General features: G+C 37.2%; 1 protein-coding gene across 13 annotated transcripts in view; it reads left to right on the top strand.

Moving 5' to 3' along the window:
• Positions 1 to 26,513, top strand: part of Celf2 (CUGBP Elav-like family member 2) — an 808,044-nt gene that overhangs the window by 398,787 nt on the left and 382,744 nt on the right. For all 13 annotated transcript variants that reach the window (XM_074056689.1, XM_074056688.1, XM_074056690.1 and 10 more), the window contains one exon: positions 13,269 to 13,304. Coding sequence is in view for 8 of the 13 variants with exons in the window: in XM_074056685.1 (XP_073912786.1) it covers positions 13,269 to 13,304 (36 nt within the window). In the remaining 5 variants the exon portion in view is untranslated. The remainder of the gene's footprint in view (positions 1 to 13,268; positions 13,305 to 26,513) is intronic.

The raw sequence follows: 26,513 nt of genomic DNA, 5'->3' as shown, positions 1-26,513 counted from the left end.
AGTCTTGTGTTTCTGAGACAGGCACTCTAGCACTTGAGGCGTGCCCCCCAGTCTTTTTGCTCTGCTTGTTTTTCTGATAGGGTCTTTTGCTAACTTTGCCAAGGTTGGACTCCAACTGGGATCCTCCTGTTTCTGCCTCCAAGTAGCTGGGATTATATGAATGTACTGCCATGCCTAGCATAAATCCTACACTTTAAGTTAATTTACTTTATTATTTTTCATGTTATGCTTTATGTAAGCTGACAGTGGAAGAAACGAGAAGGAAGGAGGGGGGGTTGAGAATAGGAGGGGAGAGGAGGGGAAAGAGAGGAGGAGATGGAAGAGACAGAAAGGGAGGTAAAGTTTATTTTAGCTACCAGAGAAATGGTCTAGGAATCTAGGTTAGTGAGAGGAAAGTGAAAATATTTCTTTGAAGTTCCTCAATATCATTTCCTCATCTCAGGTAGAGGGCACTGGATTGTGTGTATGAGCTAAGTGACATGTGCCACTGCAGTGCTTACTCAGATTGTCCTATTGCTTTTTACAACTTTGCTCTGATGTCTGTGGGACATCAGAATTCCACCCCTCCACTATCTCAGAAGAAGCTAACTGTCCTACTCCCAGGATGCCCAGAAGATAACGTGAGCAAGGCCACAAATAACTCCCGACACCTTTGTCATCAAGGGCTTAAGTTTTGGTTTTTGGTTTTTGGTGTTTTGGTTTTTTTTTTTTTTAGTAAAAATACCTCATCACTTTCTACTTAACTTTTACTGTGAAATTTCTGTTAATGATGAAACTTTCCAATAGGCGAACCTGATTTTTGTTACTGTAGATCTATAAGCTTCTTGAAGGCATCTAAAAAACAGTAAGAGTATAAAGATTGACTTGGCACAGAGAGTATGCATGGTCACAGATGTCTACTCTATAGTATAGCCCACTGACCTGCCCCTGGTGGCCCTGAGTGAAGGGCACCTGGCAGGACAGAGCAGGACTGCACCTGGAATGACAGGGATCTGCCTGCACTGTGGTCTTGAGCTCTCCCATAGTTCCCCCTGGAGGACAGGAGGCCACCAAATCTCACTGTCTCCTCGTGGAGTCAACCAATGCCCAGGCCAGACCCACTTGATAGCTGTCCACTGACAGTATGGCTGGACCTGGCCTAGCCGAGGGCATAGGGTGGGAGGCAAGTCATAGGCACAGTGCAGGGTTCACAGTCCCCTCTCTGCAGAAACCACTATTTGATTAGATGATAGGTTCCCTTTCAAGCATGTCGCGATCCATGTGCAGGCTCAAGTGTACCCACAAATACCTTCTCATTCTGTGGTTTGTTTTTAAGTCTTTCAATATAAACCTCTTTAAACCAAACTGTATTATTCTGACATTCTTTTTATGGCTCAGCATGCTTGTAATTCGGTCCATTCTGGAATACTAAAGACTGTCTCATTCTTTTTAACCATCTCATAGATAGTCCATACAAGCCACAGTACAATTTATGTAGCCATTGCCTTATCTGGGGCATTTAGATCGTTTTCTGTCGCAGACAGTGCTATACAACAGCCAGGTCCATGCCTTCTTGTGTACTTGGGATCTTTGGATACCCAGAAGGAGTTTAAACTCACCCTTAGCCCTATAACCTACCCTGAGAACTATCATTTAGCCCTCTATCTATTCTCAAAACTCCTAACTTACATATACAGACTTTTCTCTTACAAAGCATCTGTGATGAGAACCAGTGAAATAAATGATTATAGATCTACGAGTAAAGTTGGGAAGCGAAACTTTTTTTTCTTAGATCCCTCTTAATTGGACCATAAGCTTGTTAGAGATAAAGACTCTATTTTTATTCTATTTTTAGTGTCTCTTTACCACCTGTGATATGTTTGTTTGGTTTTCTTGCTTTAACCATGAGTTTTTAGAATTGGAAGGGCCTGGATTCAAACTTACTTAATTTCTCTGGACCTTAGTTTCCTTTTCTGAAAGATGGGTGCAATGATGAAGAACTATCTAATGGTACCTTGAAGAATAAAAGAAAAAATGTGAGACGTAAAGCAGAGTGGTTAAAACAGAGTAAGCATATAGTAATCGGTGACTATTAAGAAATAACTGACAAACTTTATAACATAACCTGCATCCAAATCTATTTCAATATTTATAATTTTGAGAGTTTTTTAGTAACATCAACTTCTCAATGTATTAATGTCTTTGTCACTCATGGACTGTCCTGTGAATGGGCTTATTATTTGTTACCTCCATACAACCACACATGCCCTCTCTAACCTTAAGCTAATCACCATTAGTAAGCTGTTAGGTAATCTCAAGGTTGCAAAGGACTTTAGAAGAGGATTTGTTCCAACCATGTATTCCCAAGGTGCACAGACTTTGTCTAACAATTTATTTCCCAGAACTGCTAATTCAATTGAATGAGATGTAAGGATATCCTTAATTTCCAGGGTCATATTATCTAATTTTCTTTTATCTACAAAGTCATTCAGGTGATTAATTTTCAGTTATTCCCAACACAAAAGGAAAAGACCTTTCTAAAGACAGAAGAAAGCACTTTTCATTGACTCAACATGGTCAATTTATTGGGCACCTCGCCCCGGCCACTCTTTGTGACAGAGATGTAGAAAAGCAATCAAGTGTTTCCCCTCTTGGAATTGACTGTCTAGCATGGGAGACAAACAGCAATGAAGGAGAGTTAGTGAGAATCTAGATTTATGAGAAAATAGCATTTCACTGATCCTAATTACACTGATATTGATCATGTGCTTCATGAGTTACTAATCCAAAAGAAGATTTGTCACAATCCAGGAGTTTTTGGTTTTGTCACTGCATAAATACTTGATAAATAACCAGAAGACAGTGTTTTGTTACACACAAAGTAGAGAATGTACCTTTCTAATAAAAATAGCTTTTTCCCAAAATCTTGATCAAGAAAACATTCTACAAATAAACATTTCTTTTTATGTTCAAAGACATGTCCACACACATGTGTGCAGGCAGATAGTCACACAAACATAAGTAAAAAGAGAAAGAAAATTTTATAGCTTGAAGCAGGCCCAAGAAATTTAAATACTGAAACCTTTAATTTATACCAATAATTCATATACAGCTATATGGGGTGAAAAAGGTTAATGATGGAATTTTTTTAAGTATGTTCCATTGACTATAAATGGCAGATCTGACAGTTAAAATGAAAATTGTTCCAGAAGAAACTTTAGTCAAACTAATTATTTGAGACGTTGTAAGGATGTATAATTATATTCTTCACCTTTTAAAAAAAAGTTTTATTACAAATGTGCTTTTAAAGAACAAGTAGAGAAATAAAAGCTGTAATTGTTCTTAATTATAGCTAACTGTAATTGCACTCAATTGCAATACACTGAATATCACCAATGGCTAAAGAAATCCTGGCATACAGAGAGTGCACTCACATTCATGAGATGAGGTATAGTTTTATGATTATTCTGTTTTCTGTAATTTAGCTCTTTTACTGTTGATTCCATTGCAGTTGGTTTTCTTTATTTATTTTAGTGATTGTACAGATATAACTCTCATCTGTCAATGGGCTGAAGGTTGTAGATTTCATCTGGGGTTGGTTCAAATTTCCCATGGCTGCAGAAAAAGACCTAGCAGAGATGTTAAATGTGAGATTTGGACATGACCCATAGTAGCTGAATGTACTGAATGCTTAGATTTGAATTGCCAGGGTAGTGAGGAATACCACATCAAATCTACCAGCAGGGTCCAAGAAGCAACCTGAAAAACTTGGAGGATCTAAAATAATATTAGCTGCCCTTTTCCAGATCTATCTTAGAATAGTGTTATATCAAAGGGGTAAAGGGAGGATTTTCATCTTGTGCTCTCATTCTGACTGTTCTGCTGAGGCCATGAGTGCCTGTGACCAGAAGGGTTGGGCCCCCTCCCTGGAACTGACCGTTGGTGAAGCTCTTGAACCTACCCCCACCATACCCCTCTGCAAAATGAAGGTTGATAGCACCATCTGTTCCTCATTAAAGACTATAGGAGGATCAATTTTTTAAAATAAATAAATAAATACACTATTGGGAAAAAGAAGTGGGTTCTTTAGCTCCAGGAACAGAGAGCAGTTTATTGTGTGCTTATGGCCATTGCTCCAAAAATAAAAAATAAAAGCAAACAAAGAGACCCAGATTTTCTCAGATCACATCAGAACAACCTTTATTTCTTTTCTATTTCTATGAAAGGCTGCTAACAGCTTTCAATCCTGTAGCCAGAGTCATCTGTGATACAATTTCTGGTGCATTTTTTTGAAGAAAAAAACAGAAAAACCCTCAGCTGAGCTCCATTCTTCACTACAGGTTGGAAACCAAGTCTAGTCCAGGGAAACACTTTGCAGAGCTGTCCTTTTAGCAGAGATCAGTATAACAACACTACTCCACAAATGCAGTATCTGACCCATATTTCAGGATACCACGTGGAGACAAACAAGGCCAAGTCACCTCAGTTGGAGTTTGTATTCTTCAGAGACCTTTCCACACTGGCAAGAGCAGTAATATAAGTCTTAGGTAATCTGGCTCATGCCCAGAAGTCCAGGAGTTGGGGTAGCCCATCTCTTTGGGTTTTCTTTGTCACTTCATCACAGGTGGAGTCTGCCCACAGGTGTCAAGAGGCTCTTTCCCTCTTTTTTCTCTCTTCTCCACAAACCTGTGTCCTTTACTCTCAGCAGCCTTCCCCATGCCATCTCTTACCCCAGAGAAGTGTCCAAGGTCCCACACTGAACACAGACTCTTCTTCAAAAGTATTGCACTTTAGATTCTGGGGAAGGGAAAATAATTAAGGCAAAATACCCTTCCTCTTGATAAATGCTTATCTGATAACACTGGTCATGACTTTGGTGTTAGTTATTATGCTAATGAAATCTGTCTGGACTTGTTGCACCAAAAACTCCCCTCCTTTCCTGGCCAGAAGCCAATCAATGGGATTCAGAGATAGAAATCTCTCCTGCCACTCATACTTATGTGTTCACTTATGTAAGTATCTGTGGCTGTGTCTTCCTCTCCAGATGTTCCACCTCATGGAGGAGGGGTCCATGTGTATTTAGTTCCTCTTCTATCCCCAGCACTCAGAGACCAGCACATAGAAGGAGTTGAATTTCTTAATTCAACAAATTAATAATTTGAATGAATTCAGTGTCAGTGCTTGTTGGTTGATAGATTGGTCCTTTAGTCAAACATTACAATACAATCCAGAAATTATCAGGGATAGGGATGATTGTCTCTAACTAAAAGGACTTATTTATGATATGTCCCTGGAAACTAAAGACCAAAATTAGTCATCACCAAAAAGCAGGTCCTCTTAAATTATTTACCGAAGGAAAAAAAAAATCTTATTTTTTAATTAGCATTTTCTTTGGCTTTTTTTTATACTTAAGAAGCCCAGTTATGATTTGCAGTACAACTTCACACACAAAACTCAAGCAGTATTAAATGCAGGGTTCTTTTAATTAACCAATTCAGTTCCCCTTATGGGAACACAGTATTTGTAGAAAATATGCATTTGTTTGTGTGTTTGGTTGGTTGGTTTTGGAGAGATCTCATTCTGTTAACAAAGACTTAAAGAAATGCATATATACTGGCAGAAGTAGCTCAGTGACAGAGTGCTTGCCTCATATATCTGAGGCCCTAGGTTTTATCCTCAGCACCGAACACACACACACACACACACACACACACACACACACACAGAGCCTCACATGTGTGTTTTCTGCTATTTGTGATTTTTACTCTTGCATTTCATCTCTGGTAAATGAAACTTAATGTGCCATTCTGAGGCTCTGTGACTGTCCTCTAGGGCTGGTTACATTTGCCATTGCTAAAGTCTAAATAAGTGAGTTTTAATGGCAGGGATTATTACTAATGGCCTATTCAGGTACTTAGTAGATCACATTATTTAATAGTGGTTGAATCACAGGGCATAAAGAGTGTGATGACTAATACACAGCCCAAGTTTGCATGGAGGCTTACTCCTCCTCAGAATGCCCATAGCAATGGCAAGGACAGGCTTCTCCTCTTAGGTGGATTCCTGAGCTAAGTGTCAAGATGACATTTGTGAAAGGAAAGAAAACAAAAGCCCTTAACACCATCTCAAAGCAACGGAAAGGACAGCAGTGCCATTTGAACAGTGGTCTCCCTTACAGACCACAATCAGGCCAGATGTGCTCCTTGCAGAGCTGATTAAGGGAAACCTATGGCAATTTGATTTTCAAGGCATTTGAACACAAGGGCACAGACAATGGCATGCATTTGTGACTGTTTAACCCAAACAATCCTAAAACAATATGAATAAATCTTGAGCCAAATAAAATCTTAGCAAGGCCTCCAAATAGGACTCCCAAAGATGCAAAGGAAGCTGGAAGAAGGAAGTCATTACATGTAATTAATCTTAGTTGTGTCAACTCTTCAGACAACTGTGATCCCATGCCTGTCTGCTATCAGAGGCAAGGCACAAGTTCCAAACACCTTCCAATACAGTCCTGTTTCCTGAGGGAGTTGGTAGATGAAAGGACAGTCTCCCATGATGGCAACTCTCAGCTGATCTGGGCTGGAAGCTTGTCTGGATTTTAATTAGACAGACAATGCAATAGCAAAAGTAAATTGAGCAATGTAAAGAGAAATTCTGCCTTCTAGATTCTTATTTTTAAACTAAGAGGTACAGAAAGTTTAGTCCCTTAGATGCAGATAAGCCATAAGATGTGTAGATTGGTGTCCCTCGGAAAGCTGGGAGAAGGCAGGACCACTTCTGTCTATGAATATGCCTGGTTCCTGGTGCATTCACGTACACACGGGAGTGGATTCAAGAGGCCAGCGTCTGTAGTGATGTGAAGTATCTCTTGTTGAAACCTATAGTTTCCTAAGTGACTTGCTAAGTTCATCCAAGGGTCTGATCTCCCCTTGTAGTTTCTCAATATTTTTAATGTTCAGAGCCAGTCAGCCTGAACTCAGCAAACCACAGCAATACCCAGTATTGCCTGCTTCATGTAGGTACTCCAAGAAGAGTCCCTGAAAAAAATATGGAAATACAATCATAAAAGGAAAGAAGTGAACAGGAGAAATCCGCATAGGGTAGAAGAAGCTGCATTTAACACCCTCCATATTGATTAGTCATGTCCACAGAGATCCTTTCCGGAACACCCTCTATAAAATCAGAGCTCCCCACTACCCTTACTTTCACTTTCTATCCCCCTACTTCGCTTCATTCTTTTTCATAACAGCTACTGTGTAATGGTAATAAATGCTTATTTGCTCATTTGTTTTTTGTCTCTGTTTCACTTCTAAAATGTCAGCTTCCTAACAGTGAGGCCTTTTGTTATGGTTGTTGTTCATCGCTATAACACAGAACCCAGAATGAATAGATAAATGTATAAATATTTTATATATATCATATATATTACCTGTATTGTATATATATCATAAATATTGTATATTATATATTATATATACACATATAAAACACATTTGTAGCTTATGTACACTGAGCTGCAAAATGTCATCATAATTTAAAGGATGGACTTTGGAGTCAGAATACCTAGGGTCATTTGAAATCCTTACTCCGTCATTGGTTCTCTGGCCTTGTGAAGGTACTCACATTTTTCTCTCTCATTTTTCCTCATCTCTTTCATGGTTTAGTAGTAACTGCTATGTCATGAGGCTTTTATAAGGATTAAGTGAAAGAACACCTAAAAGTAGCCTAAAGTAAGTGGCTGGTATTACATATGGTCCCAATGTGTGTGATCAATTATATGTGTGCACATACTTACAGATTTTACTATGTAAGAACAATTCATGTCTCTAAATGAACACACATACACACTCATTTTAATCTTATAAGTGAAAATTAAGAGAGAGTTATCTCAACCAGCAAAAACCCTTGTTCCTTCCTGTTATTGCTTATACTCTCTCTACAACAAAATTAGAAATAAGGGCAAAATAGTTTCTGCTGGGTATTGAAGGGGTTGGGGGGAGAGGGAGAGGGCGGAGTGGGTGGTAAGGGAGGGGGTGGGGGCAGGGGGGAGAAATGAACCAAGCCTTGTATGCACATATGAATAATAAAAGAAAAGGGAAAAAAAATCCAAAATAAAGAGAACATAAAGAGAGAGAACTGATCTTAGGGAAAACAGAGCAAGGGGATAAAGATTTTAGGCTTTACTTAACAAAGAAACCTGAATGTCCAAGGTATTTTGGATTTCCCAGAGCTAAGGGTCACCATATAAGAAAAAATTAACTGTCCTAAATTAATATACAGTTTTGTAATGATGCCTTTAAGCTAGCTTCTTATCAATGTATTATTTGGAAATATATTCCACTTTAAGAATTACAATTTATCTCTAGTTGGGTGAGAAGGAAGGAAGGACGGATGGAAGGAAATAGGAAGGAGGGAATGAAGGGGTTAGGGAAGGAAAGGAGGGAAGAAAGAAGAAAGGGACTCTCAAAGAGAGAGGGAGGGGAAATCTGCTTGATTATCCTATTTTCACCCTTAATTAAAATAAAGAAAACCTTACTCCTTCTACAACCAGAACATGACATAATTTGCAGGACAAGCAATAAACCTGTATAGCTATCCTTATCTCAACCAGCAAAAGCCCTTGTTCCTTCCTATTATTGCTTATACTCTCTCTACAACAAAATTAGAAATAAGGGCAAAATAGTTTCTGCTGGGTATTGAGGGGGTGGGGAGGAGAGGGAGGGGGCGGAGTGGGTGGTAAGGGAGGGGGTGGGGGCAGGGGGGAGAAATGAACCAAGCCTTGTATGCACATATGAATAATAAAAGAAAAAAATAAAAATAAAATGTATTTCATCATTAAGAAGTGTTTTTGTACTTTTGGAAGACTCAAAGTTATCACTGAAGAGAATCATTCCAGATCTTGAAAATATTTCTCATGCTGATGCACAATTAGCATGGGGGCTTATGTCCTCTGTTTTATGGTTGTTGGTTAATTTTGGAAATTGGCAAGCTGCACAGAAATAGATGGTGTGCTCTTGCTTCAAGACACTTCCAAAAAAGAACTGTTTGCATAGGTCAGGAATGGGGAAGGATAGAAGACGATGAGGAAGAGCATTATTTCTGACAGCTGGTAAAATCTGGCACCACTGGCAAATGTGCTACACATTTTAAATTAAAGGCATTTTTAAGGGAATGCCAAATAATCTATAAAAACTGTGTAGTACACCCGGGACACTTGTCTGGTATTGGAAGGTACTTGTCTCTTCTATTTTTTTTAATCCCCTTTAATAAAGTTGAATTTGTGGAGAGTTTTTTTTTTCTATTCATTCAAGTTGGTGATGTCATCAGGAACCTCACATCAAAAGGCAGCATTTATTATTGCATTCTGGGATTTTGAGGCCTTTAGGAATTGCTCAAGGATGCACGAGCCATCAGAAGCACACACCTTCAGCCATCTTGCTCTGTCTCTCAGAGCCTGAGAGACATACTTTCCTTGAAACGTACACTTTCACTTTGCCATTTTTTGTCATCGTGTTCCTTCAATTTTAGCATGTGCCTTCTTCTAGAAATCAGATTGTCTTGGAAGTGATAACTAAAGAAAGGAAGTTAGTGCAATTAAATTCCGAATACTGCTCTTCCTACAATAGCCATATCTAAAAATGAATTTAAGGGCTGGAATTACTTGCAAGTAGAAAATGTCCCATGGTTCTATTTCATTCACATTTATCGAGTGTCCCTTGTGTGCCAGGCACCACATAGTCAAAATTTTGTATGAGATGTGATCTTTGACTTAGAGGAGCGTTCAATAGCAGAAAAATAGAAAACATTCATCATTTTGTACCTTATATAATATCTTTTCCTGGCATGTATACACGTGCAAGAAGGATCAGAGTCTAAATTCATCTCAGTGCTGCCACTCACCACACTCAGCACTGCCTATGCCGATCGTGCATTAAATGCTCAATAAATATATTAGATGCATAAATATTAGTAATGCAGATGATTCATGCTTAGCAAGCAATGCTAATGACAGACAATTGGGCCTATAAAGTTCAATGAGAAATGCATGATCTTTCTGTGACTTTCTTTAAGTTCCCTCAACCAGGTAATAGAGGAGCAATATCTAGAAGAAGCATATAGCACTATCTGCTAAATACATTTTCCTCAAAGGTTTCTGTACAAAAGGTATAAAAACTTGAAAACAGTTGAATAATTCAGATGATTTGTTAGCAATAGCAAATGGGTAGAAAATAGCAATCATTGTTTTAAAAGCCCTAGTGTTTGATGATTTCCTAATCTCAAAGACTATGAGTGGCTAATGAAACCTAGCTACATTGCTGAAATTTGATACAGTGTTTATTTCTTTGGTTTTTCACTTTGTTTTTGTTTTTGAGACAGTTTCCCTATGTAGCCCAGGCTTGTGTTGAATTTGCCATCCTCCTGCCTCAGCCTCCCCAGTGTTGGGATTACAGGTCCCTGCCACCATGTCTGGTTTATTTGGTTTTGTTTTAATCTTGGAACTACGTGATTCAATGGAGTTATCAGGTTTTAAGTAATTGTAGTATCAACTAATGTAAATTTTTAAATGTACAGTTGTATAAAGCGTAATTTTCTCCTGCTGGTACTTAATAAGTGATAAAGATGACTTTTTCCTCTATCATCTGTCTTTTGCAGAAAGGATAGGACCAATGCCTTTTCCTTGAAAGTATAACTCCACCGAATGGAGCTCAGTATTGCCTTTGTGCATACATCTACTTACAATTTACCATTTGGAATTTCTAGTTTGTTTCTTAAGAGAAACAAGAACTTAAAGATACTTCTGAAAACTTATAATTCTGTAGCTCCCAGGCCTAAATCAACATCAATTTTACTTAGCGGCTTGTCATTTTTAATCTTTACAAGGTATCCAACTTAGTTTTCACAGAACCAAAAATGCTTCCACACTCATAATTTATTCATTTTATATCATGCTTAATTAAAATTTAAAAGTATAATGAGGTAAAGGAGAATGATGGAGGGGATGAATTAAACTATGATATACATACAGTAAGAATTTGTGTAAATGTCACAATATACTCCCAGTACAACAATCAAAATAAATAAAAAGTATAATGAGTACCACTACTACTAATAAGTTGGAAAACCAATACAACATATTCTTCATAAGTATGGAAGCTTAAGTGACAGAAGCCACAGCAAGGCAGGCATTCTTAGGATGGCTCAGTCACTATGTTTTCCATTGACTGGAGAATGTTAGCTAATCCAGTAAGCTTTTGAAATGGAGGTTAATTATGGTCACTTCTGTTGTTGTGTGGCAGTGGATTGTGATTTTGTCCCTAGTGGACATTTGGCAATGTCTGGAGATATTTTTGTAGTCCCACCAGAGTGGGGGCAGGTCAGCGGATGTTACTGGCATTTAGTGAGTAAAGGACAGAGATGCTACTAAACATCCTCGAATGCCCAGGACAGTACTTCCTACACACAAACACATACAACAAAAGATTAGCCCAAAATGTCAGTAAAATGCCAAGGTTGAATGGATTTATTATAATGTGTGAATAACATAGTTTTAAGAGATACCAACAGACTCATGATATTACGATATGGGTAACCAGGAAAGCAAACAAAAGGAGTTAGATTAGAAACAAGGAAAGGCAATACCTTAACCCTAAGCTGCTACTATGAGCTAGTTCTAAACATAGATCTAATCCCCAAGGTCATTAAGAGGACCATAAATGTTCTTTAATTCAGTCTTAATAAACTGAACAAATATTTATTGAATACTTATATATATTGGTCTGAATGACAAAACAATAAATAATAAACACTTAAAAGATACTCTTATTGTGATCAACATTATAAAAGAAAAATAAAGAAGGGGCACTTCTTAGTTGCGGTTTCCACAGTTGCAGATTCTGTTTGGAAGGAGAAATTTCTGACACAGGCACTGAATTCTTAGAAGAGATGAATATGTTGAAGCATTCAACAGCATAGTGGATGATGCCTTCTACCGTGGTTTTGGTAAAGGAATGGAAACTTGGAAACTTTCTCCCCAAAGGCAATTTTACAGCAATAAAAGCTGAAGGCTTGCTATTATTTGGTTACTAGGAAAGAACATTTCTATGGGAGCTACACTTAAAATCATTCAATTTTTTTTTCCAAAGGGAGTACATTTCTGGGAGAAACACCACCTCCCTAGAGTGCCCAGGTACTATCACACACAACAAGTAGGGATGGAGTTCTGGAAGCTGTGAAGGTAGAGAAAGTTCATAGAGCAAAAAGTCATTTATTTGGATTGTTAAAATGAGGAAAGAAAATAATTAAAGCAGAGGTTTCTAACCAGGGTTGATGCATTCACTTTAAGAAGGCTAAGAACCATGTATAATTGTGTGACACATTTTGTATGCACCTATATATTATTATTTTTACTAAGTAAGGCATTTAAATCTTTAATGAGAGCCTTAGAGGAGTCAGTGGACCCTAAGAAGATTTAATACCACTGTTCCTAAAAATTGTCCCTTTAATGCCTCAGTTTATAGTTGAACTTCCCTCTTTGTTTTCAAAATGTCTCAAAACAAAGCTTCTATCTCTTCCTACTGCTCATTTCTCATTCCTCTTTATCTCCAAGAACATGTCTCTGATTGAAAGACAAGATGTGGCAAGTAGGAGAATGCTCATTTTGAAATTTGTCTCTGGTCATTCTCATTAATATGCTATAGAGTCTTTAGTTAGTGACTTTTCTTTTGCACCACTTAAATTATCACAGCATCTGCCTTCAGCAGTCCCAAATGGTAGAACATTGTAACAAAGAAATGAAAAACAGCAATCTGTTTCTAAAAGAATTGCATTTCGTGCTGTTCATGGTCTTTCCTAAAGCTCACTTGGCATAGATCAATGCGAAACACCATCCACAAAGGAATCTGTCCCTAAATAACTTAGAAAGAGCACCTGTTGGTGCTTTGTCTAACTGCAAATACTGAAAAGGTGGCTTGGGATATGTTTTCCTCCTATTTTCCTTCTGAATGTTGTACATTTTTAATCTTTAATATTTTAAACTCAGTTAAGTTCTACCACCAGAAAACAGAGGTAGTTATATTGCATGTATGTAAAATTTCTTTTGAAAGTAACCATTGAAATGTTTATGGGAATTAATCAGAAATGTGATTAGTCAATTATAAAGTTCTAAACACCTGCATGTATAATATCTTCTTCACACATACCTTGGTACATTTTATTATGTGATTACACAAATTTTTATAATTTACCAAAACGAGCATAATCATGCTTATCTTCTTTTTGTCCCACAGAGAGACTGCCACAGAGTTAGCTGGAAGTCCACCAAGGTGAGCAGCTGGCTTTGCTTATTCTGTTCTTGATTTCTGATACCCGCAAAAGTGCCGTGTCCTCTTTCAGTGGGCTTTTCATTTTCTCTGCCTCATATCTATTACTGTGTCAATGCCAAAAATTATGTCTGAGTCACAGATAAGTGATGTCACCAAGAAGTAATGAGACCAATGTTTATGAATGAGTTAGAGAAGTATCTCTCATTCCTTTGATGTTACACCATATATTTGGAGATGTATTTATGAGCTATATTTGCCCCGGAAATCCTAAAGATGCTGCTTCCTTTATAATATTCATGGAAATTGCAGTCTGAAGGCACTTTGATTTTTTTTTATTCTTAAATTGCCAATTATTGTTATTTGTTTCTAGAAATTTATAGATTTGTAAAAGAATCTAGCATTTCCCCTAAAGAATTTACATCATAGTTTTGATGATATATATACATTTTAAATTCTTTTTATCATTTAAATAAATACTCAGTAATATGGCCAGAAAAGAAATCAATATATAATTGATCATTATTTTATTTTTTTATATTTCATAACATGATTAACAGGATGCAAACTCTAGACAACTGGCCCTCAAGAATGATTACTTAATGGAATGATTAATTAAGAATGATTATTTAATGGAAAGAAAGAAGGATTAAAGGAAAGGAAGAGAGAAGGGAGACAGGAGAGAGGAAAATGGAAACAGGATGGCCATATTTTAAGAGCCATTTTGCTGAATATTGTATATCTAGAATCTGGCCTTCACACCTTAGTAACCTTGGGGAATGGTTTGATATGTCAGAAGGTATTGCCTGGAAACTTTTGGAAATGTAAATTAAGAGAATCTTAAAAACAAGAAAAGAAGAGCAAACATAATGTGATAGTGAGCAGCCCTAGGGAGTGGGGGAGTGTAGATCATTACCATCTGGTGCAGGAGATAAGCACATTTGGTTGCTTTTTGTTTGTAGAAAAACTTTGCTTATAGGATCATGATTAATATTGCCAAAAAAACTGTTTACTGTGATCCAAATATTTAAATTATTATATGTCTTCATTCCTTGGAAAACATCCCAAAGAAACATTTCAACCATGTGCCAGTTTGCAGGGTTAAAGCTGTGTGTTGTGGTTTATCCCCCACTGAGTTTGTTTGTCATTGTGTTTTCACTTTGGAGAAAGTACACAGTGAAGACCTGTGTATCCATCCCATCATTTATGTGCAGAGAAGAGTTGTATGTCTGCCTGTGTTTGTGGCGAAGAAGTTAATCCTGAAATAATGGAATGAGGAATGACTTCCAAACTTTTCTATTATGGTTAAGGAGCAGACCACCTTTCTGTTGTCACAGGAGACCCACACCAAGTAGTAATCATGCAGATGAAAATTACTCAGATGTCTGAAATCTGCTGGAGCCTCCTGAATTCTATTAAGTAGTGCTTTATTCACACATTCCCTGGGTATGATCTGTTATAGCTGGCTTATTACTCAAGAGACTGCTCTCTTCTTGAGTTTGGTGGGTGGTATTTCAGTAATGAGCCTACTTATTTTTTGTCATGAATTTTTGTTATTCTATTGTTGAATCATGTTGAAAATCAACAACATGACAATAATTCTATTCTAACTGCAACTCACAGTGGTTGTCATGCCTGGTGATAAGAGTGTGAGAAATAAGATAGTTATTTCTCAATTACACTTCTATTATAGCCTCAGGTACTCTTCTGAATTTCTCTAGGGGCCCCTTTGAGACACATCTATTGACAATATTTCTCTCCTTCACATTAACATGAAATAACATAATTATTTGATGATGAATGTTTCCCTTGGTGTCCAGATCATTTCTTTTGCTAGTATCCATTTGTTTGCACAATCTTGTAGGATTCCATTACCTGTTCAGATTTCAGCGTGTCTTTAGATGTCCTTGGTCTATCACAGGAAAAGTGTAAATATCCTCTTCCATCCCAGGGTACCACTGAGAAGAAGGCATGTGTGGTTATTTTGTTTGTTTGTCAACTAATGATTCGTGGAACGTCACGTTTGGAGTTTTTTATCCTTTTAGACATAAAACCATGCTTATACTGAGTCATATAGGAAAAATGGAAAATTTGCAATTCAGGAAACTGCTACTTAGAGATACGCAGCTAGGAAGGAAGACAGTGGCATTTTATGAGTTTTATGGTTTGGTCTTCATTGGCTTTGATTGTCTTGAAATTTTCCAAAAGGCTATTTACAACTTTATTTGCACAAGGGTGGCATATTTCAACTTCAACTTCATTATGTGGCATTACTTTCAAGTAGCTAGCCACTGGCTGATAATATTCTGTGAGAATGTGCAAATCGTGTAGCAGTGGATTGTGTCTTGGGAGTTAAAAAATGCTTTGAGGTTGAAATGAGATATGTACATAAGGTGCTTGAACAAGCATCAGGTTTGTTTTTCATTACTCATGATAACCTAAATATGGTTTTGAATTCTTGCCACTGCTGAAATTAAATCCTGGTAATAAAATAAAATCCTGGTCACTAGAAAAAAGTTAGATTATATGAGCAACATGCACTAAACGTTTTAATTATATTATAAGTATTAAAACTAATGATCTTGTCAGGGATTTCAATGCATACTTCAACTGACTGCGTGTACTACTATGCTGACCTGTTTATCTTAAAGTGTCCCAGAAATGGGGAGTCTGTCTCCCTTTCTTGAACAGTGGAAATCATCATTTTCAATCTTGCATATGACTCCTCGCTTTTATTTTGCTTGTAGCAAGACAGTTTAGTATTTGTAACATTTTTTTTTCCTTCACAGTCGTGTTTTTCTAGATCTATTTTTTTATGGTGATAGGTGTTTAGTTTAGGTAAATGTGTTTAAATGAAATCATGGTGAAACTCCAATGTCCAAATGGAGTAGAAGCACTAAATTAATTATGATAAGCTGGGCTTGTAGTGTAAGTGGTGCCTATTCAGAGATAAAACTTTATTTGGGGTAGCAGAGTAAGGTATAAGCAAGGCTATCTCAGCAGAGGTTTTAGTCAGGATATGCACCATTAACTGCTATTTTTGAAAAAGAAAAAGTAATTTAATTCTTTGTTAACAGAGTCCACTGTTACTGAACATAAACTAAACAGAATGGAAAAAAAAGGGATTTAACTGACCTTAATAGAATCATCCTAAGTACAGCAGGAAAGATTCAGAAGCTCATTCTTATGTCTGGCCCTCAGAAGTCAGGATACTCTTTGAGGAACATGGAGTATCAGTAAATGAAACTTAAAATAATTAAATATACAAATCAGGTGTCATTTTGTACTAGATTTTTGTTTTAGCATCAGTCCATAGAGGCAAGGGCCAAGATTAAAGTTGTAAAAGAAAGTCTTTTGTTTCACTTATTTTAATCCAATAACTAGGTCCCTTTTTTTCCTGTGACTTCTGTGATGGGGTTAGGGACATAAGTATTCAAAACAGATGGTTCCTGAAAAAAAGTGTTTTGACTTTAAATTTTTCAGCTTCATGATGATGGGAAAATAATATCCATTTGCTAGAAGCTGGACTTCAAATTTTGATCTTTTCCAGGGCTAATCATATGCGGTATGGTACCCTTTCTCCAGTGTGGGTATTGGCAGTGAGTCACAGCTCCCGCCAGCCCCTTGTTCTCAAGGGGAAACAGCTACTCTCTACAGTGTACTGTGTAGCTGAGCTAGGATGTTCAAAATACTCTATGTATTTTCAACTTACGATATTTTCAACTTAGAAATTTATCAGGACAGAACCCTCTGATAAGTCAAAAAACATCTCTATAACCAATTCATGGACCACTGAGATATACCACAGGATTAATATTTGAGACCCTGTATCAAGGAGCTAAAACTGCATGTTTTTGTGATTATCAGAGATAAGTCATTCATTCCATTATTTAATACTAATAATTTTATTAGTATTAAATTATGGGTCACTGTTATCTGAAATCTGAAGTGAACAAGCTTCCATTTAGTGGAAAGCTGACCTTTTCCATTGACCATATTTCTCAGTTATGGATGTGACTGGTCAGGTAGCAACAAGGGAGAAAGGTGAAAGCAAAGGGAATTAAGATAAGCTCTGGCAGCTCAAGTTGCTACTTGTGGCTCTAGAGGGTTTAAGGTCAGATCTTCAGTTCCCTGTGGAGGGCTTTGGTAGGTAACACAACCTCATATTTCTTGTTGTCCTCGATACAAAATGCTGTATTCCAAAAGACCCTTGGAAATTAGAAGATAAACACATTGCTACTTCCAGGCTGACCTTTTACTAAGGAAAGAACTGAGGAATACATACGTCCTATCTTTTTTATAATCTCCAAGAATACTAATACCCTCCACTCTCCTGAGACCTACATCTGGTGGTGTTCAATGTTGACAAATTCATTATTTGCTCATTAATTCAATAAAGGTACGTCAAACACAAGGTATATGACAAGCATGGTTGGAGGCTCTCTAGGAGAAAATAGACAGGATGTAATTTCTTTTCTTGTGTAGTTCAGTCTAGTGGAGAAGACATAAATAATCTCAGTGCTGGGGGCAAAGTATTTAATGCCATAAAAGAAATAGAAAACCATCTAAGCAAACAAATAGTGCTGCGGGATTTTTGGCAATGAAATAAGCCACTTCTGTTAGAGGCAGTAAAGATAGCATCCTGAATTCCCCTTCTGAGCAGGACTCAGAGGCAGTCAGGTTTTAGCACTTGACAATGGGTACCCCATGGCATCTCCAGCCCCAGAAATTCCCAGAACCCTCCTCTTTCCAAGTCACTACTTGGCTAACAAGCCCACTTGCCTAAGTGATTGGTCTGTATACTTACACATCCCAGTCTCCTGCTTCCAGCATTCAGTTGTCGCATTGCTCCATAACTCTTGAGGTCTTCCTCCCCAACTACCTGACTCCCCACGTCCTAACCTTTTGTATTTATCTTGCACTCAAAGTCTGTGACTGAATTCTTTCCTGTACCAATCTTTCTCTTATAATAGCCCCCTTTATTGTTTTCCTCAGGTTGAATCCACTTAAAAGGCACTATATTTAGATCAACCTAGAAAATGCTTATTGAGTTTATAGGTAGGGTTCAAGAGGTTGGAAAAGGCCCAGGGTTAATTCAGTACTGCTATGATCTGAATGTGCTTCCCCCACCCGGCCCAATTCATGTGTTGAAAATGTAATCTTCAATGCACATGAGGGGAGATGGGGCCTGATGGGAGTATAATGTCAGAGCACTCGTGAATGGATTAGTGCCCCTCAAAAAAAAAAAAGCTTATAAAAGTAGGTACAATCTTGATTTTACTCTTCTGCCATGTGTAGACACCACATTTTCCTTTCTGCCTCTCTACCTCCCATCACGTAAAGATTTAGTAAGAAGGTCGTGTGGTACCTTCGTCTTGGGCTGCTTAGTCTCTAGAATTGTAAGAAATACATCTTGTCCTTTTACAAATTACCTGGTTTGTCATATTCCATTGTAGCATCACAAAAATGATTTCAACATATGCCCTGTATCTAGTCTGTCATCCTCAACAGATTGGCATTGTGCCCTTAATAATTACAGTATGGCTACAAGGGCTCCTTCCATCACATAGAAACTTACTGTCACATCACCATATTGCATTGTCTATGCAGCATTTGTAATTACCTTTATGCTTATTTGTCAGTTTGTTTATGATCCTTTTGCTTCCCTCTTAGCCCCCGAACAGTGTCCCCTTTGCTTATTTGATTTATTCATCCATTTGTAGGACCCACAACAGAGGTGGCAACCTATAAATACTTGTTGAATGGACATGTGAACCCCTACTTTAGAGACAAGGACATTGAGATCTGGTCTCCCGGTCTTTGTACTTGTTCCTCCTTCTACTAGGAGGTTTCATGTCATCTCCCTTTTCCTTTCCCCATTCCCAAACTATCTCCCACACATTCTTCTAGAGTGGGGTGGCAGAGAACTAATCCTCAGAGCTAACCCTATCCTGGCATATGTGTCACTTGATGATGTAATTTATTGGAGGACTTTTTTTTCCCTGTAAATAGGAAACATTTTAAGATTCCATTATTATTCATTGTGCCTAGCACTGCTTGGAACATAGTAGGCATTGAACAAATGTTTTCAGAGGTGTTTAACAGTCTGAATGATTGCTATTTGGATTAATGAATGAATGTTTAAATGAGTGAATAAATGTTTGAATTGGGAAGGAAGGGAGGAGGTCTTCCCAAAGACCCAGTGGTGGACCAATCTCTGCCTCTAACACCCTTCCCGCTCTGCCCAGAGATTTATAGTGTTTGGCACACAGAGATTTTCATCTATTTGGCTGAGAAGTTATTAACCTAAATCTGAGTGTTACTAAGTGGTTCAGAGCTGTTACTATTGATTGTAAGACAACATATAGGCTAAGAAGGGATCAGGCTTTGAGTTCAAACATGCTTGTATCCTATATCTTTCATTTCTTAACTGTGTGAACTTGAGTGAGTTAGTTAATATCTTTGCCACCATTTCTCATTTATAAATTTGGAAAAATTATAATAACCATCTCATAAAGTCACTATGTGGAGATAATCCACATAAAGTATTTAGCTCAGTGTCTGATGTACATCATTCAATCAGTAATGGTAGCTATTACTATAATTTATTCAAAAAAGAGCCTTATGCTAATTGTTTTTACCAACACTTGGGTCATGTACATATTTGGGGGAAGACACCATATTGTATTATAAGAAATGATCCAGTAAAGTAGTTCAGCACATATGCTCTAGAACCAAACTCTAGCTTCTATTCAAGTCCCAGTGTGTCCACCTACTGCTTCTGTGAACTGTGTACATTTCTTCACCTCTCTGTGCCTCATTTTTTTCATCTGTAAGAGAGATGGTAACAGAGCCAACAGTACTGAGAATTAAGTGAAGCAATACATGTAAAGTGTCCAAAATAATGTTTCCTCTGTCATCTTATTATAAAGAAATTAAAAATTGAAAGTTAGTTGGAGTTTGAGGTAGAGAAAATAAGGGAATATCAAGCCATAGGCCATGTAAATGGCCACCTAATTCAGATTTTAATTATTCAGAGCCTAGATTTTTGCCTTATTATGAGTAAGTATTGATGATTTAAAACAAAGTACCCCAAGTATTTTCTTTTTATTATATATAATATACATATTATATACACACATGTATATATACAGATATATGTATATGTGTGTGTTTCTTACTATAATTCATGAAAATAGTGTTCACCCAAAACAAGCATACAGACAGACCCTAACTTACAATGATTCAACTTACAAATTCTCAACATTTTGATGGCACAAAAGAGATGCACATGTGATGTTTGATCTATTCCTGGCATAGAGATCTTTGGTCTAATACACTCTCCTAATGCTAGGCAGCAGCAAAATCAGCCAAGTAACCACAAGAAGGGAACAACTGAGACTCTACAGTGCTCTCTGTGGCCAGCATTTTTTGGACATAGGTTTTCAATAACACATGAGATATTCAGTACTTTGTTTTAAAATAGGCTTTGTGTTAAATGATTTTGCACAACTGCAGCTAAGTGTTCCGCACACATTTAAGATAAACAAGGCTATACTATGGCATTTGTTAGATTAGATGTGTTTGAGGCATTTTGCCTTAGGATATTTCCAATTATAATGGGCTACCTGAACTTGACCCTGTTGTAGATGAAGAAGCACCTGCATATGCCTATCCTGCCCATCTATCATGGGAGCTCCATCAGAAACATGGTTTTCATTAATTCTCCAAATTACCTAAGTCAAAACATTTTATTTTTGTAGATGTGTATAAGAGCCCACAGTGACTGAATGAAATTACACTTGTTTTATAACATTGTGTTTTGATATGTAATAGACTATCAAAGAAAGGATCTTTACAAGGAAAACTTTAGAATATTGTCAAGTTACTCTCCGCATGACCTATTTAGATCGATCAGATTCTTCTTGTTGTAGACTGCATAATTAAATTTTAAATGGAACATGATAAAGAAATTATACTGGTGATCTCCAGAGATTTTGATACCCTATTTGGCTCTTTATAAGAGTATAGCAAAGACATACTTTAAAATTTAATAAAGGCCTGCCCTAATTTTTTTCCTCTTAGATTTTCCTTATCTGCTCACAATTCAAAGCTGTGTTACATGATCCGCAAGTGTTACCTGAAATAAATGTTCAAAATAAAAAATTCTTAAAAGCACATTTATCCTAATTTAAGCACATTTATCCCAATTTAAGAATTCTATTATTTGTGCATGAGAGCTTTTGTGTATCAACTGAACTGCTTTAAGATAAAACCTGCCATTTCCTGGATTTATCACTGTGGAGAATTGGCGCTCTATTCATTCTGTTTGTGGTAGCATTTATATCCTCAGAGTTTATAGAGCAAAAGGGTAGAAAATGGTTTCTGTGTAAGATGTATAATTTTGCAATTAGAATTTCTTATTTGCTATGTTAAAGTTGCACTTCTTGAGAGTCTGAAAGGGAAAACAGAGTCACCACGTGCTTCTGGAAGAAGAGCCAACACAGAACAAAGAACTATTGGCAGGAGCCTCCTAACAGCCACTGCAGCCTTTTGGGAAAATAATTTTGTTTCGTCACCTTTTGTCATTCATTTTCTTTTGTATTTAAAAGAACACTGGCAAGATAAAATTACATGTTAAGTACAATTTATTTCATTTTACTTAATAGTATTGCCAGTTATAAAGCACACCCATGTTAGGTTAAAAAAACAGACTTTCTTGTCCTCCTGAAAGTTTTCATATTTTGCTGTCCAATGAACTTTGTCAGAAAACCAAGTGGTAAGGTTGAGTGTGGTGGTACATCCCTGTAATCCCACCTACACAAGAGGCATAGGTAGGAGGATCACAGTCTGAGGCTGGCCCAGACAAAAAGTGACAGACTCTATCTGAAAAAAATAAACTAAAGCAAGAAAGCCTGGAGGTGTAGCTCAAGTGGTAGAGCACTTGCCCAGCAAGCATGAGGCCCTGAGTTCAAACCCCAGTACTGCCAAAATCTAAAAGAAAATCAGGTGTCTTGGAGAGTTTCCCTCCCCACTCAGGATGGGTTTGTTTGTTATACCTTCTTAAACTTTTGCCTCCACTGATGTTTGGAATTGTCAAACTACCAAAAATATATAAATTAATAAAATTGATTCTCATTTTTACACAGATAATTTTAAACCTTGTAAACCTTTCTTTTCAGATTAAGTTTTGTAAATGCTTCTATAATTCATTTTCCCTTTCCGCTTTTATTTTTTGGCAAATATTAAGATTTCCTTTGGGGCCCAAACCACTCAAGCATCCTATACTGTTTTCACTTTTCAAATAGTAAGCAACATTAAACTCACAAAGTACCATATAAAACCAAGCTGAGAGCTGAGGCAGTGACACGAGCCAACAAAGAAAAGGAATTCATTGCTAAGCATGACCTTTCATCCTTAGTCCTCTGCCTGTCATGCTTGGGATGAGGGTGGCTTTAAGGAGTAATGTTGATAATGAAACCCACAAAAACTCTTAAAAAGGTTATGGGAAGAGAGAGAGGAGTTAAGAAAGAATAAGACAGGTGGGGTAAATTTGATCGAAGTACATTATATGCATTTCGTAACCATCACAATGAAATCCCTTTGTATAATTAATGTACGCTAATTAAAATTACAAATAAATAAAATAAAACTGCTTTCCAGAAATTTTTTTAAAAAGAAGTAATGCTGAGCTACATAAACATTCTAAAGAGAAACTGAGGCTGGGAGCGTGATAATCTAGTAAATAAGAGGAAATTCAGCTCTCCCTCTATTATACAGCATTGGAGACTCTCCCTCACCCAGGTCCAGACCTTAGAACACAGGCTGGTCTCTACAACAATGACCCAGCTGCCCCTGATCCAATATGGGGCACCAAGGCCCCCTTTCTAAAGGAAAGAAAAATCATTCCCAAATTAGGCTTTCAGTGTTACATCACGAGTGTCCATGTGAGAAAGGAAATTTATGAGATCTACAGAGCATAAAAGGTATAAAATGGTTCCTGCCTTCAAGAACCACAGTATTCAACTTAAATGTTTGAACTCATTTAAGCAGAGAGGGCTACGGTGTTTACCAGTGCCTAGAGGCTGGGGAGGGGGGGATGGGGGAGAATTGGTAAGTTTAGTCAAAGGATACAATTTCTCAGACAGGAGAAACGACCTTGGAAAACCTGTTGTACAGCGTGGTGACTATAGCTAGTAACAATATGTTGTAGTTTTGAAATTTGGCAAAAGAGTATATTTTAAATTTTCTCATCACAAAGTGATAAGTATGTGAAATGGATATGTGAACTAACTTGATTTTATTATTCTACTATATATGCACACATATATTATATAAATATGTTATATGCTAGACACATATACAATTTTTATTTTGTCAAGTAAAATAAAATATTTAATTATAAATTAATTAAATGAATAAGATTTTAAAAGTGAGACTTTTGATTATAGTAAGAGAAAGTGTGTTCTTCCTTAACACAATGTCACAGATATGGCGAAAGAAAAATGCTTATTGAATACATTAAGTTCCATTTAATTTGACCAAATAGTTAAGCACAGAGGAGAGAAAGAACATCTATATATGAATATTTGAAAAAATCACATTGGAGAACACATGTCTTCTGGGAAAAGAAACAGCAGTAATGAAGCAAAGAACAAAGAATATGAAGCACCCTGAGATGGAGATTCAGCCAGCAAGGCTCACCCAGATGGTTTGTTAAGAGAATAATGAAATAATAAGAGTAGAAAAATGGGTAGAGGCCAAATTACAAAAGCTTTAAAATGATTTTGGTTTAGATTTGCTTGGTTTTGTTTCCAGTAGGCCATGAGCAGCATTTGAGCAGGATAAAGATGGGATTCAACAGGCTGCCGTGCTTGTTGAAGGTTAATCTCATAGTGTCCTGCAAAACGCACCATGTGGAAAGAGCCACCAGTCTGTAAACCCCTTGAGGACTGGAACTAAGTCCATTCCACTCCCCATTCTATCCTCACCACCTAGTACAACTCCAAATTAATGAGTAAATGAGAGTTATGGACTTTTCTAAATAGTTCAGATGAGATTAAATTCATGAACTAGACTAAGCATTGTAGAAGTAAGTGGATGAATGCTGAAAATGTTGGAAACATTAATTTTACCACTCACACGGTGAAGGGGAGAGCACTCTATGTAATTCTCAAGTTTCCAGCTCGGGAATGTCATAGTACTCACTACCAACCAAAACCAGGGAAATCTGAAGGAAGAACTTGTTGAAAGTTGTTTTGTATTTAGTTTGAGATAAAGGCCAAAGGGTGGAGGGTTGAGTGTCAGTTCTGGATGCGGGTGGGAGTGTGAGCACTTGTTTAGACAGGTGCTCTACCACTTGAGCCACTCCACTAGCCCAGAGTTGGGCATTTAGTCTGAAGCACCTTGGGTATGGAAATTCGGTGGAAGCCATTTTGTATCCCCAAATGGGTTTTGCAGTTGACTTCCTGGTGACATTCCTTGCCAAATTAGACAAAATGCAAATTAGATGGAGAATCCTTGAAAACAAATGATGTTGGTGCAGAGATAAATGCAATGTACAAATGGCTCTCAACTCATCCTGACAATTTCTCAGCAGGAAAAGAAAAAAAAAAAAAAAGAAAAGACTTCTCTGGGGTAACTTCCCTACAGACTGTGCTTCTTTATTGATTGCCCACCTCAATGACTGTCTTTTTCTTGACATTCACTATGGAAATTTAGTATGTGACACTGTTAGAGGAAATCTCTTGGCAACAAGATTGGTGTGCTGCTTGTTCTCATTTGGCCTTTTGCATCTTGGCCTGGAACTTCTTGGCTTATTTCATTGTGTCTGGGGTTTCATATTTTCTGGGTTCTTGCCTGAAGCTCTGGCAGTTGCTAGTGTTCAGTTGAGAAAGTCCTATCTAAGTTCAAGTTCATGATGCAAGTTTCTTTTTAATACCAGGGGAAATTGGAACCGAAGTGTAACACAGCATTTTAGCTATTCATTTTGTCATCTAGCTCCAGTCTTGCCCCGATTTTGTAAATTTAAATTTCCCATAAGAGAGAAGAGGTTACTTTTTCAGTGTTTTGAGACAACTTTATATATACATATCTATACATAATGCATATATATATCATATAACATACACACACACATATGTAATGGATAAGGAAAAATTCATACAGTGGCCACCTGATCGCTAACACAGTGTATAATCCCAAGGTTGTCAAATGATGAAGATTTTCAGTTTTGTTTGTAATGTGTATGGCCACTCAACATCATGTGAGATTGAAAGTGCTATGCTCCCATTTCTAGAAAAAAGGACAATTATACTTTATAGTTAGGAAATGAAATCCCACAAAAGAAAGTAAACACTGGAAACAAGATGTAGTGACAGTTGTTATCAGTGACTCCTTGAAGATTTCTTAGACTCTACTCTTTTCCTCTCTTCTACTCTTTCATTAGATTCTCCTTTTTCTCTGATATATATGTGCCTTGTAGCTGACTTATAAAATAGAAAGTAGCAATAAGGCCATCAGAAAGATAAAGAGTAAGCAAATTATTACTGTCTGTGAAGCAATAATCACATTTTAACATTAAGGTTGTCCAAGAAAGGATCACATAGTAATCTGCATACAAATTGTGCCAATAGTCTCATGCTATACGTCCTTTTCCCCTACAATACATACCAGCTTGTCAGATTTTGCATCTAGAATTGTAGAAACTTAGAACCAAGTAGAATTTGTTTTCTGTCTTCTGGTTCTATAGATGAACAGGCTGAAGATCAGAGAAAGAAAAGCAAATCTTAACTACACTAAAAGGGCTTTCTGGAAAAACTGATATTTGCTTGGTGCAGATGGAGTCCAGTTGTCATTTCAGGGCCTGTTTTAGGGTAATAAATTCAAGTACACCATTAGCCACTTTCTGGTTGCCAGTACCTTTTCCCCATTTTTTGGTAACTTCTATCCACCCCAATGCCCTCCTAGGGACAAAGACTTTAATTCTAATATTTTCTACCATAGCCTTGTTTATTTGAATAAAAAGCAAAGAACTGAGATGAGTATTAATGCAAACTATCTGTACCATGGTATGGAATAGTGCTTCTCAAATTTTGATGTGTATTTAAGTTATCTGAGGATTTTGTTTAACTGCATGTTCTGGTTCATTTGGCCTGGAGTGAGAACTGAAATTCTTCATTTCTAGTAAGCTCCCATAGTTTTCTGATGTTG

This window comes from Castor canadensis, chromosome 15, assembly GCF_047511655.1.
Source record: "Castor canadensis chromosome 15, mCasCan1.hap1v2, whole genome shotgun sequence".
NCBI lineage: Eukaryota > Metazoa > Chordata > Mammalia > Rodentia > Castoridae > Castor > Castor canadensis.
The sequence above is the reverse complement of the archived record's forward strand: the minus strand, read 5'-3'. Positions and strand labels throughout refer to the sequence as shown.